The 13,979-nt window shown below is 31.0% G+C and overlaps 2 protein-coding genes across 10 annotated transcripts in view; one reads left to right on the forward strand and one right to left on the reverse strand.

Annotated features, from left to right (window-relative positions):
• LOC144854870 (uncharacterized) overlaps positions 1 to 4,951 on the forward strand; it is a 37,533-nt gene extending 32,582 nt beyond the window's left edge. For all 3 annotated transcript variants that reach the window (XM_078712872.1, XM_078712870.1, XM_078712871.1), the window contains exons 2-9: positions 249 to 399; positions 627 to 642; positions 1,627 to 1,740; positions 2,803 to 2,884; positions 3,233 to 3,360; positions 3,684 to 3,823; positions 4,037 to 4,093; positions 4,474 to 4,951. In XM_078712872.1, the coding sequence (XP_078568998.1) occupies positions 286 to 399; positions 627 to 642; positions 1,627 to 1,740; positions 2,803 to 2,884; positions 3,233 to 3,360; positions 3,684 to 3,823; positions 4,037 to 4,093; positions 4,474 to 4,608 (786 nt within the window). In that variant the 5' untranslated portion in view covers positions 249 to 285 and the 3' untranslated portion in view covers positions 4,609 to 4,951. The remainder of the gene's footprint in view (positions 1 to 248; positions 400 to 626; positions 643 to 1,626; positions 1,741 to 2,802; positions 2,885 to 3,232; positions 3,361 to 3,683; positions 3,824 to 4,036; positions 4,094 to 4,473) is intronic.
• A 3,293-nt stretch (positions 4,952 to 8,244) lies between these two features.
• The window catches only part of LOC144854848 (uncharacterized), a 30,377-nt gene continuing 24,642 nt past the window's right edge, over positions 8,245 to 13,979 (reverse strand). For 6 of the 7 annotated variants that reach the window (XM_078712844.1, XM_078712842.1, XM_078712843.1 and 3 more), the window contains 6 exons: positions 13,578 to 13,829; positions 12,989 to 13,201; positions 12,048 to 12,482; positions 11,739 to 11,885; positions 8,857 to 11,552; positions 8,245 to 8,333 (listed from right to left, as the gene is read on the reverse strand). In XM_078712844.1, the coding sequence (XP_078568970.1) occupies positions 10,942 to 11,552; positions 11,739 to 11,885; positions 12,048 to 12,482; positions 12,989 to 13,201; positions 13,578 to 13,829 (1,658 nt within the window). In that variant the 3' untranslated portion in view covers positions 8,245 to 8,333; positions 8,857 to 10,941. Of the gene's footprint in view, positions 8,334 to 8,852; positions 11,553 to 11,738; positions 11,886 to 12,047; positions 12,483 to 12,988; positions 13,202 to 13,577; positions 13,830 to 13,979 lie in introns of those variants that run through there. The other variant, XM_078712841.1, reaches the window with a different exon arrangement.

The following is a 13,979-nucleotide window of genomic DNA, read 5'->3' on the forward strand; positions in this document are numbered from 1 at the left end:
GCAAGCCGGGACTGCTCCACCTTACCCTAATGAAACTGCAGTCTAGGCCTAGATTAGGCTAGTAGGCTAAGTCTAGCAAGGCTACATAGTAGTAGTCTGATCCTAATTTCATTTTAGCTGTCAAAAAGGGGAGCACTACCCTCCTATGGACCCCTGTTTGTTTTTTAAACACTAACTTCATTTTATCATGAAGTTTTACTCCATGATTTTATAAAAATAAATAATAAATACAAATTGTTGCATTTCAGACATTCACAATTTTAATGTAGGCCTTACCTATATAGGATGGATTTTCAGGAGGAGAGTAGTCTACCTGAAGTTATCAAAAGTGTCTCTGATGCCCAGATAACACAGGCAAATGAAATAGCAAATCATCAGAAAAAACTTAAAATTGTACAGGTATGCATTACCCTAACACAAATCACAAAAATATTCATAGAATTTCTAGGATTGCCAAGCAATAGACTCAACATTAAAACAGTTTAGTTGTTCGAACAACTAACTGAACCATTAATTATTATATTCCACTTATTTTATCAATACTGAAGTTATTATATGTACATTTTTATATTTTGTTTATATTGATGTCTTTTATTTGATCATAATTTTTTTAAATTTATATTTAGGATGAGCTTGCAAGAGGTAAGTGCCAAACTTATGAATTGAGTTTGTAACCAGCATAGCATTAATGTGGATCAAAAACATACCACCACATACTTTGAAGAGAAGGCAACAGATAGAAAACGAGAGTTACAGACTGCGCACCTTACTCGCATAGAAGAAACAGAAGAGGATAAAAGCTAGCGAGATGGCATCAGGGAGTTTAGAAGAAGAGACTACCACGGAAGCGCTTGTAATTCCGGATTCGTTTCAAACATTTAGATTTAAATTAATTACATTTTCAATAATATTATTGAACATCTTATAATTCAATTGATCATTTTGTTAATTTAATTTTTTTGACATTTACTGTTTTTAATATATTTAAATAACAGCTTTGTATAAAATAATATATTTAATATGTATTTTCTCAATTTTAAAATATTATTTGTAAAATATGAAAACAATTAATATTTCGTTACTAAATGGATAAAGAATATATTTAAAAATTGTTCCTCTTTGCACCCATCCTCTTTCCCATCCATCAACCCTAATGTTACATACAAAACACAAATTAAGTTTGTTTAAATTTGACTTAAACAATTGGTCTCAGTTTCTCTTTCGGAAGTAATTCCCAGGGTGCTAATTTTAGTTGAGTACATAAATCACAGTGTCTATTTATTCGTTCCTGTAAACGACATGTATTATTGTCCTGCGGTACGTACATTTTAAATCGCCAGTTTTTTAACGCTGAAATTATTATGTATTCGAGAACCATCTGTGGGCACGACCTAGATGGTACGCGAGCGTACCATCTAGTTTTCTCAATTTTAAAATTGTAAGCAATTTTTATATCTTATATAGCCTATTTTTAATGATTTTACTGGTGTATTTTTATGTATATTTATATTTTCAACTGAAACAACAACGATGTGGTGATAATTGTCTACTATGTACAATATAACCTCCGTATATGCACCATAATATAACAATTAACTAATATTATTATTGTTTATATTATTTTAGAATTAGAAAATGTCTCAAAATTAATTGATGAAAATGAGTTGTGCATCAGAAGGATTCTTCAACTGGAAGATAAATGTAGTAATTTATCTACTACTTGTATACAGTTAGAAAAAGGTTTGTGTCTTTACTGGATGTTATTTATTGTTTTGGGTGAACACTGGGGGCAGCATGTACACCAAAATATTTTCTTTTTATGAACCTAGACTAAATCAAACCTGTGGTTGGGAGTATTACACTTACTCAATTGAGTAAATACCATATAATTATAATATCAATACATAAATTGCATTTTTTACAGATTTGTTAAAGACCCCTTCCCTGCAATTTTGGACGTTTTTTGGAAAATAATACATATATATCACTTTAAAAACATTAAACCATGTCATTCCTTGTCTTAAATGTACGTTTTATGGTAAATTATGATAAAAAGTGAGAAACAATGCACTACCTAAGTAGCTCGCGGCGATCGACCTCTCGTGGACGGTCTTAGGCCTAGCCTAGCTAGGCTTAGTTTTGTAGGCCTAGCTGGTAAACATCGGTAACGTACGAACATCGTACGCTAGCTATATACCTAGCCTGACGTTGTATAGTTGCTGCATTAATTGTTTTTCTATTTTTGCCAGACTCCGTTGATACAAATTGGGGAAAACCCGGTATTTTCGCTGAAAAGTTAGGAGTCTTCCATTTGTTTTGGCCTCACGATCGATCGAAAAGTGGGCGAATTACAGGTGAAAAACAAAAATATCAATCCGCGCGCAATGCATTTTGGGATTTATAGCGGGCCGCTATAATTATTAGAATCGACTTATTTTTCACATTTTTAACCGTTTAAAGACGAAAAAAGTTATCGCAATAGGACTATATAGTATTATTTTTACATTAAATATAGTTTGTGATCTTAAATTAGATCTAAAAAACGTAGGGAAGGGGGCTTTAATTATTATTCATCCTTTATTCATAAAACATAGCATTACAGGATTGAACATAAACAACAAAAGCATCTCAATAAACAAATACAACTAGGTTAGTTATAGTTTAAAACAGTAATAAATGGAAAAAATTGCACAGGGTCAACCTACTGATCAAAATGTAAATAGAATGTATACATTAACATACAAAGCATTAAATAAATGTTATTTCTATGTTTATATAATGATGCTTGTATTTTTTGTTTAGAAATTGTTAAAGTTTCTACACAGAATGTTCAATTACATCAAGAAAAGAAAGTTTGTGAGGAAGAAGACATTCTAAATGAAAAGTAATATTACATTTGTTTCTAAATTGTTTAAAAATATATGTAATAAAAAATCATCAGAATAACATGTTTTAGTCAGCTACCTGCACAATTTTAGTAAGCTTTTTGTTGGCAACCTTGACACAAGACAAAACAAGGCTATATACATGGCTGCAGTCAGGTGCTCAAATTTGAGTTAGTGTTTACCGACCGACTAAAAAGCCAATATTCAGGGAAAATGATGAAAAGCAGAAACAACTTTTTAAATACAATTATATAAAAGATTTAGTAAAATTTAAATTCTACTTAAGTCATATGTTCTAGTCCAATAAAATGATGAAAACACTGTTTGCATCTTCTTTTTGCAAACAGGATGCGGAAGGAGTACAGATCCAAGATGGAGGCACACATTCAGCAATGTACTGATCTTGAGAAAGTGTCTGCAACACACCAGGCAATACAAGTACAAAAGAACATTATTCAAAAGCTCTTAGATGAGAGTAAGTTAAACTTTAACCTTATTTCACTTCTAAAAAAAGTACTATTTTCTTTCCAAAAGTTAGATTTAAGAATCGCAATACATCAAATACACCCCTATTCAGAAGACACCCCTATTAAGTGGAAATACACTTTTTACACAAACAAACCCCTATTTGGTGGAGGGGAAACACTCCTGCTAAAGGGAAATTGTCTTTGGTACCGAAATGAAATTTAATTAAAATGTTTTTTTTTTTCATTTTTATTGTAAATGTGAGAATTATAAAAATGTCACTGATTTCAAAGCAATGTTGAAATAAGGTTTACAATGTTTGGTTTTCCTTAGGACAGATTCTAGAATCTAATCCTGAAGGTACACAACTCTTATTAGAAGGTGTATGTGAGCAAAATATTCAAGATGACATCCAAGAATTAGTAATAAAGAAGATTAACCTCAAGTCAAATATAGATCAGGTTGCTAAAAAGGTAAATATAATTTTGATGCAATATATCTTTATTTTGAATTTCCATATTTATTCCAATCAATTTATCATAACATAATCCCTTACTTTCTACAATTTACAATACATATTTATTAATATTAGTTTGTAGGCTGCTATTTTCTTTGTTCCTTTAGTGCGTTGTACACTTTTAGTGAAATTTGCTCCATAGCACAAACAAATAATACTTTTTTTTCAGGTTGAAAGTTCAAAGGAAAGGAAGAGAAAGCTTAATCAGGACATAGTAGTTTGGCATGTACGTAAAATTCAATGTTATCAGTTCCAGTTGTGTAGAGTCCAGTAATAGGAGTAATGTTATTGTCCATTTAATGTAAATAATAGTGGCACAGTGTTTTTTGGCTTACCAACCCCAGGTCTCTTGGTTCAAATCCTGTTACTGTTCCAGGTTTTTATGACAGCCATTAATATACACCACTATCTAAGCCTGATTTGATACTTGTTTTAGAAAGCATGGGTTTCCCATCCTCTAAATGGAAACAAGCAGCAAAAGTGTTATAGGCCTACTTAGTGATTAGCCTACCTCATGAAAATATTGATATACAAATTTGGTGAAAGCACACTACTTTAGCTCTAATCATTTTGACCAATAAACAGCACTTTTGACATTTCTTACAGAAAAGAAATGTTGCACAGCTAACCAGACTGAAGAAGCAAGTCATTGAAGCACAGACTTACAACAGACAGTGGAATGAACAAGCTTGTCAACTACAAAAGGGTATTGCCTCACTTAGAAAACAATTAGAGGAGTAGAATACCTAAAGTGGCATTGCAGCTAAATTCTTAAAGATTAGTAGATTTCCCAAGCGCAGAGTCAAATAATGTGTTCTGTGCATGTCATTTATGCTATATAGTAACCGGTTATATCGAAAAATAAAAATGTCTAAATTAGGCCATTTTTGGAAAAAACCCCTGTACTATATTATAGTACATGGTTTTTAAAAAAATGGCCAATTTTAGAAACTTCTATTTTTGGACATAACTGCTTACTATAATCATAAATAACATGCGCAGAGTCGAATAATGTGTTCTGCGTATGTTAATTATGCTATAGTAACCAGTTAGTAACCAATATATAAGAATAAAAGGTCGAAATTTGGGAAAATTTTCGAAAAATGGCCAATTTTCGACCCTTTTATTTTTTAACAAAACTTGTCTATAGGATGATGATAATGCAAAATCCCTGTGCTATAGTACAGGGAAATTTACGAAAAATGGCCAATTTTTGTCCCTTTTATTTTTGACGAAACTGCTTACTATACGTCTATAAAATGATAATAATGCAATATATACGCATATATAGCACTATTATTGCATAATAATTCAATTTTGAAAAGTGCATTTTTTGCCCATTTTTCGAAAAAATCCCTGTACAGGAAATTTTCGAAAAATGGCCAATTTTTTACCCTTTTATTTTTTGATAAAACAGCTTACTATACGTCTATAGAATGATAATAATGCAATATATACGCATATATAGCACTATTATTGCATAATAATTGAATTTCGAAAAGTGCATTTTTTGCCCATTTTTCGAAAAAATCCCTGTACTATAGTACAGGAAATTTTTTGAAAAATGGCCAATTTTCGACCCTTTAATTTTTTGATAAAACTGCTTGCTATACGTCTATAAGATGATAATAATGCAATATATACGCATATATAGCACTATTATTGCATAATAATTGAATTTTGAAAAGTGCATATTTTGCCCTTTTTTCGAAAAAATCCCTGTACTATAGTACAGGGAAATTTTCGAAAAATGGCCAATTTTCGTCCCTTTTATTTTTTTGACAAAACTGCTTACTATACGTCTATAGGATGATGATAATGCAATATATACGCATATATAGCACTATTATTGCATAATAATTGAATTTTGAAAAGTGCATTTTTTGCCCTTTCTTCGAAAAAATCCCTGTACTATAGTACAGGGAAATTTTCGAAAAATGGCCAATTTTCGACCCTTTTATTTTTTGACAAAACTGCGTACTATACGTCTATAAGATGATAATAATGCAATATATACGCATATATAGCACTATTATTGCATAATAATTGAATTTTGAAAAGTGCATTTTTTGCCCTTTTTTTAGAAAAAATCCCTGTACTATAGTACAGGAAATTTTCGAAAAATGGCCAATTTTCGACCCTTTTATTTTTTGACAAAACTGCTTACTATACGTCTATAGGATGATAATAATGCAATATAGACGCATATATAGCACTATTATTGCATAATAATTGAATTTTGAAAAGTGCATATTTTGCCCTTTTTTCGAAAAAATCCCTGTACTATAGTACAGGGAAAATTTCGAAAAATGGCCAATTTTCGACCCCTTTTTTTTGGACAAAACTGCTTGCTATACGTCTATAAGATGATAATAATGCAATATATACGCATATATAGCACTATTATTGCATAATAATTGAATTTTGAAAAGTGCATATTTTGCCCTTTTTTCGAAAAAATCCCTGTACTATAGTACAGGGAAATTTTCGAAAAATGGCCAATTTTCGTCCCTTTTATTTTTTTGACAAAACTGCTTACTATACGTCTATAGGATGATGATAATGCAATATATACGCATATATAGCACTATTATTGCATAATAATTGAATTTTGAAAAGTGCATTTTTTGCCCATTTTTCGAAAAAATCCCTGTACTATAGTACAGGAAATTTTCGAAAAATGGCCAATTTTCGTCCCTTTTATTTTTTTGACAAAACTGCTTACTATACGTCTATAGGATGATGATAATGCAATATATACGCATATATAGCACTATTATTGCATAATAATTGAATTTTGAAAAGTGCATTTTTTGCCCATTTTTCGAAAAAATCCCTGTACTATAGTACAGGAAATTTTCGAAAAATGGCCAATTTTCGACCCTTTTATTTTTTGATAAAACTGCTTACTATACGTCTATAGGATGATAATAATGCAATATATACGCATATATAGCACTATTATTGCATAATAATTGAATTTCGAAAAGTGCATTTTTTGCCCAATTTTCGAAAAAATCCCTGTACTATAGTACAGGGAAATTTTCGAAAAATGGCCAATTTTCGACCCTTTTATTTTTTGACAAAACTGCGTACTATACGTCTATAAGATGATAATAATGCAATATATACGCATATATAGCACTATTATTGCATAATAATTGAATTTTGAAAAGTGCATTTTTTGCCCTTTTTTTAGAAAAAATCCCTGTACTATAGTACAGGAAATTTTCGAAAAATTGCCAATTTTCGACCCTTTTATTTTTTGACAAAACTGCTTACTATACGTCTATAGGATGATAATAATGCAATATAGACGCATATATAGCACTATTATTGCATAATAATTGAATTTTGAAAAGTGCATATTTTGCCCTTTTTTCGAAAAAATCCCTGTACTATAGTACAGGGAAAATTTCGAAAAATGGCCAATTTTCGACCCCTTTTTTTTGGACAAAACTGCTTACTATACGTCTATAGAATGATAATAATGCAATATATACGCATATATAGCACTATTATTGCATACTAATTGAATTTCGAAAAGTGCATTTTTTGCCCTTTTTTCGAAAAAATCCCTGTACTATAGTACAGGGAATTTTTCGAAAAATGGCCAATTTTCGTCCCTTTTATTTTTTGACAAAACTGCTTACTATACGTCTATAGGATGATAATAATGCAATATAGACGCATATATAGCACTATTATTGCATAATAATTGAATTTCGAAAAGTGCATTTTTTGCCCTTTTTTAGAAAAAATCCCTGTACTATATAGTACAGGAAATTTTTCGAAAAATGGCCAATTTTCGACCCTTTTATTTTTTGATAAAATTGCTTGCTATACGTCTATAAGATGATGATAATGCAATATATACGCATATATAGCACTATTATTGCATAATAATTGAATTTTGAAAAGTGCATATTTTGCCCTTTTTTCGAAAAAATCCCTGTACTATAGTACAGGGAAATTTACGAAAAGTGGCCAATTTTCGTCCCTTTTATTTTTTGACAAAACTGCTTACTATACGTCTATAAGATGATAATAATGCAATATATACGCATATATAGCACTATTATTGCATAATAATTGAATTTTGAAAAGTGCATATTTTGCCCTTTTTTCGAAAAATGGCCAATTTTCGACCCTTTTTTCGAAAAAATCCTTGTACTATAGTACAGGGAAATTTATATCTATAGTAAATAAAATAAATTTTGCCATTTTTTGAAAAAATGGTCGATTTTTGACCAATTTATTTTTTGACATAACTGGTTTTGTATATCATAATTGACATGCGCGTAATCATATAACGCGTTCTGTACATGTCAATTATAATATAAGTATCCAGTTATAATCGAAAAAATAAAGGTCGTTAAATCCCTATACTAGTATAGCGGAGAATCACATATTGTGTTCTGCGCACGTTGTATCAATACATACAGTATATTAAAGATGTATTGTCCCTTGAAACACAAAAAATGAAAAAAAAAATATTCTAAATTTAAATTGGCCATATCAAAGTAATATTAAAGTTATTCACTTTAAGTCGAAAATTCGAGCCAAAAACAACAAGTTTACGTAATTAACAGGTAAATTAATTTGATTAAATTTCGTCACGAGCGAAAGTAAACAAAGATTTAAAACCACGAGTATGCATTATGCGTGATGCTAATTAGGATTGTTTACAACTCGTCACGGTTGAGAAGATGTTTTCATACAGATCGCGAGGAAGTTTTATGATTATGCATACAGAGTAGCCAAACAAGCGCGTTGCATTATGAGATATGTATTGATCGAAAACTTTGACTGGAAGTCAAAGTTAATTTTTGAACAAAAAAATGTCTGTATTTCGGTTAAATAATTTTTTTGTACTAATTTTTGGTGAAAGTTAATAACTATTATCCCCCCCTCTTTTTTTCGAAATATTTTTTTTACAATTTTTTTGGACAATACATCTTTAAACAGTTTATTATTAGCATACATTACATTATTAAGTTATTTTATTATAAAAGAAAACAAAATGTACAAAATAACTTAATTTAACTATTCATAATATGTATGTACAAAGCATAAAAATAGTTTAAAAGCAATATGCAAGTTTGTACAACAATATTCTCTCTAAACTGGTAAGACATGATATTATATAAATCATAATATTTAATTAGACTACCGTAAATGATCAAATGAAATGCACGTTTCCGCCACTTATTTGAGTTTACCAGCTCGATATTTATCTATCAGCACAGTTGACCGTATATCTAATGTAAAGGTTTTTTATCGGCACACTTAACAGTACGCCTAGTTCTCTGTGCCGATAAACAGAATAACATTGTCAGTAAAAAAAGGCGTTATTCATACACAACTATAGTACATGATAAGTGTACTGCATTTGATCATGGTTGACCATGCCGATAGCCTCTTCTGATAAAACAAAATATAAAGGTGTAGCAGAATTAAATCAGTTGTCTCAGAAACAGTGTTCACCAACACTAAATTACAGGTACATCATTTCTGTATATAATTAGTGTATCATTTACGGTAGAAAATTCATTTAAAATTACCTATATAATTTTTAAAATGATTATTATTATTATAACATTATACCGACCAGCGGATATTAATTTATATTTCGTTACATAATGAAAAAGACAACAGCTACACTCCTCTTGAAAATAATCATTATGCGGCTATATCCACGATATAATTCTGGAGTGGGCAATACAAGGCGGTATATGTATAAACATGGAGAAATAACTTATTTCTCCTAGGTATAAATAATTACTAATTTACATTAAATAATCTATTATTATTATTGTTCATTAATGGCTTGACTTAAAACTTTTTTTTATTTTCTTAAATTAATGTATCAAAATGCATAGTCTACTATCATCACAGCAAAAATCGGTGATTCAGCGTGAACACTCATCTGTGTAAACATAAACATTCTTTTCGATTTATATGTTGTGATCAAAAGTTACTAAAAAACTAATTTGTTAAATCGGTGAGTTGTTTAAAAATATTTGCGCTTGAATTAAAATGAAGTAACATCTCAATCGAACATTTTCTATTGCTGGCAAAGAAAAGTAAACAATAATTTGAAATTACAGAAACGACTACACTCAATTGAAAATAACAAGATATAACCAATGAATATAAATAATAATAATAACTAAAATAATAATTATATAACAACTGAATAGGTGACAATGTTTCGATATTAGTATTAAAATATAACAAATGACATGCATAGAAAATGATTTAGATAAACTTTCCTGCGACCAGAGAGTAGCATCATGGGTGTGGTCAAAGTGCCCAATACTTGAGCGGGCTCATGGGACAAAGACTCGAAAGCGTATGTTTTAAGGAATTTAACCTTTTTTTTCTTTAGTAATAGCTCTGTGGGCAGTATGGCATGCAGAGACTGAAAACAAGGTTTTAGAACCATGGGATCAGTACAAAGAAGAGCTGCTTAAAACGTTCATACCAACCCTTGTCTCCACTTTCACAAACAAATGCAATCAAAGTAAAATATAAACGGTTCCCTTCCAAATATAGTTTGGTTTTAATCAATTGCAATTTCGTAGGTTCAATAACAATTTAATTAAATTAATTTTAAGATTGCTTCAATTCACAATTTTATTTTAAAAAAATGGTATTTTATGTTTTTAAAACTGATATTTGCAAATCATTGAACTTAAATTTTGTCTTTAAAAGTTTTCTTATAAAAAGCACCAACAAACAAAAGACGCTTAATTGTTTATAGTAAAAAGGTAAGGAAAATTTTTAAAATATGTTCATAGTAAAATTGAAATGAAAATATTTTTTAAATTAATGACACTACAAAATATATAATAAAAGTAACAACACTGAAAATAATTGTTAAAACAATTTTTAAACAATAAAGATATTTTGAAAGGAAACAGAACGTTTTTACATTAATAAGCTATGAAAATCATAGCTGTACATCGTTACCTTTACTTTTTTATCAATTCATTATATATTATTAAAAAAATCATCTGGTGGTTCATAACATCCAAAAGTCTTGATTACAAAATTCCGAATTGAATTGTATTAAACCCGGGTTAGGGATCCGTTAGTTTTCACACTGCTCTTTAAAGTCGCTCTCACTCTAACCGGTTCATGGGAATATACATTTGAATTATTTCCATTGATGTTCAGTGCCGGAGGTGGTGGTGGTGGGGGCGGGGGTGGTGTGTGTGGTCCAAAACCGTTCCCTAACTCCACAGGTGGTGGTGGAGGAACTGCTGTTGGTGTTGGAGGTATATCATCAGAATTTATATACGCATGACCGTTACCGTTAGAAATGTTCATTTCATAATCCGATTTGTCAGTTCCTTTTGAAATTGTTGGAATGCGTATCATCCGTCCATTCGTATGTAAGCTTTGATAACTTGGATGATCCATATCATTGTAGTGTTCAGTGCTATCAAACAGGTTGGCGTCAATCACATCTAACTCATCATCGTACGCACGATTTAAATGAGATCTGCTAGAATGTGGCAGACTTTTCTCATAATCGCGCTCTTCACAACAACTGTAACAGCAACAGCATGCGATTGGTACGAGGACCAAGAAGAGGAATACGAGGGAACATGCGACAGCAACTACTACAATCAGTTCTGTAGACCATGAATTATCTTCAAGTTTCTCTGCTTTGACACCTACAATGAAAGAGATCATTTAATAATGCAATACTTGCTACTTTGTAATAGTATCTGTAGCAAAACATACTTTTCAACAATTTTGAGATATTTTTTGTACAGCGTATACATTTTATAATAAATTGAAGTAAAATTATCATCTGCATCGCTGAAATAATGTTTTAAAATACCACTGTAGATACTCACATTGATCAGCTCTATAACTGCCTTCATCACTAATTGCACCACTGGTACATGCTTGGCATTCAGTTTGAGCCGACGAATCTTGGTAGTAGTTGGCGTCACAATAGGAACACTCATTATTTGAATACGAAGTTCCTGCAGGACAGGCAGCTAAACAAGAACAAGAGAATATTATATAAAACTTTAATATTATAAAAGTTGGACGAGCTCACTAAATACAAAAAAAAAATCATTATTTTCAATTTAAAAACAAAGTTACTAGATTTGTTTAAAAAAAAAAGATTTGTTGGAAAAACCTGAAAAAAAACTTACCACACATAGATGATATGGTAATATGCCCAGAAGGACACAAAATAGCAAATTCACTAGTTTGAGCTCCAGTTGCTGTGTAGGCTTCACCATCAAGATTTACAGAAAGTCCATCTTGAACAACCAGATTCGAGATACTTTCTGTAGCACTTGTGACGTCATTCCGTGCATCATCAACATCTTCACTCCCAGGACTAGTAACGGTTATGTCAACATCAAAGTCATCAGTGGTAGTTCTACGTTTCCGTAATTGATTTTGGCCACAGTTAAGAGAAACATCCTCACAAACATCAGCCTCTCCGACTTCACAAAGTTTCTGGGTTTCCAGTGTTTGTTTGATGTCAGTAACCACGTCTTCTTCACCGTTCATGCATACATCCGACGGCAAGGTGAATTCAACTGACACAGATTGTATGTATAACGTAGGTTCAACCAACTCTATAAAATGAAATTTAGTACTTAAATATTGTTATATATCTTGAGACATGGTAATCTAATAACACAATTACTTGTATAATTCTGTAAAGATTACTGTAGATCTACTCGTCAAATGTCAATCTTTAAACCAGAATAAGGTAGTAACTTAAATACAAAACTGTTAAGTAATAGATATAAGAGCTTGGTGAATTAGTGACAGTATTCCATAATTTATGACCATAGAAAGACAACGCACATACTTCAAAAATATATTTAGTGGCAGGTACGGAAAAGACTAAATTATCCGTAAATGACCAGTATCAGACTTGTGAATAGGAATATAACATATCTTGGATATCTTGAATAACAATATATTGATACACTACATCTTGGATTTAATATATTATCATAAATCAGAAAGATACTCATTCACAACTAATTTCAAAACTAACACATTTCTTTGACTGGAAGGTACTGGTTTCTCTGTTTCTGAAGTGGCAGTAAAACCATAAAAAAGTACTACAAACCTGCACATCTATATGGATTTGCTGTTGGTTCCCACACAGCTTGATCTCTGCCATCAATTATACAGCGGTAAGTGTCATCTGAGTTGCCATTGATTGGAACAATTGCATATCCATCGTTACAAAAGAGATTGCATCTTCTTTCAAGAGGAGCTTTGATAATGTTGCAAGATAACTGACCATTAAAAACTTCCGGAAATGGAGCACAGTCCGTATCTAAAATGAATTTGAAATAAAAATATAGATCATCTTAATTAATATTTGATACAGTAAGATTCTTTTCTTTCCATCACTTACTGGGAATAAAACGAACTACTTCACCTGGAGAAATTGCCTGCACAATGGGACACCTAATTCGAACATGATGTACAAAAACTATTGCAATGAAAGAAGAGCAAAAAAGACCTTGATGCTAAGTCAATGGTGATGATTAATAAGTAAGTGGACCTTTTCGGGACCCAATAAATTGACTCCGTATGCTCCCCTGAATAGGGGTTAACCATAGTCTTAAAACAAGTCTCTCGCTCGAAAATGTTGTCCTTAATTTCCCAAAAGAGGGTTTCTAATATATTAAAAATATTAATAAATTTACCAGCTTGAATAACTTCAACTGAAAAAGTACAGGTGTCAGAGTTGTCAAATGAATCAAAGCCCTTTATGACAACAGTAACCGTAGTATCAGCAGTAAATAATGAGTTATTTTGATGACTATAAATAAAGCTTTTGCTTTCACTTGGTGCTAAGTTATCAGTGATGGTTGGTACTGGCCATGAAATTCGAACATTATTTTCAGTTGTTATTTCTGTGATATCTTTAGAACACAACACCACAGGATCCTCTTCATCTGAAATTAGATATAAAAACATGCATTATTATTTCAAAATATTATTTACTAATGATCTGTCAGCAACCCTAGCGTACTGTAGATCCTTCCTTTATGTTGACATACATATCCAACAACAAGTAACATGCAAATCACAGGATGACCCGTCAC

This window comes from Antedon bifida, chromosome 10 (assembly GCF_963402885.1).
Source record: "Antedon bifida chromosome 10, ecAntBifi1.1, whole genome shotgun sequence".
Lineage (NCBI taxonomy): Eukaryota > Metazoa > Echinodermata > Crinoidea > Comatulida > Antedonidae > Antedon > Antedon bifida.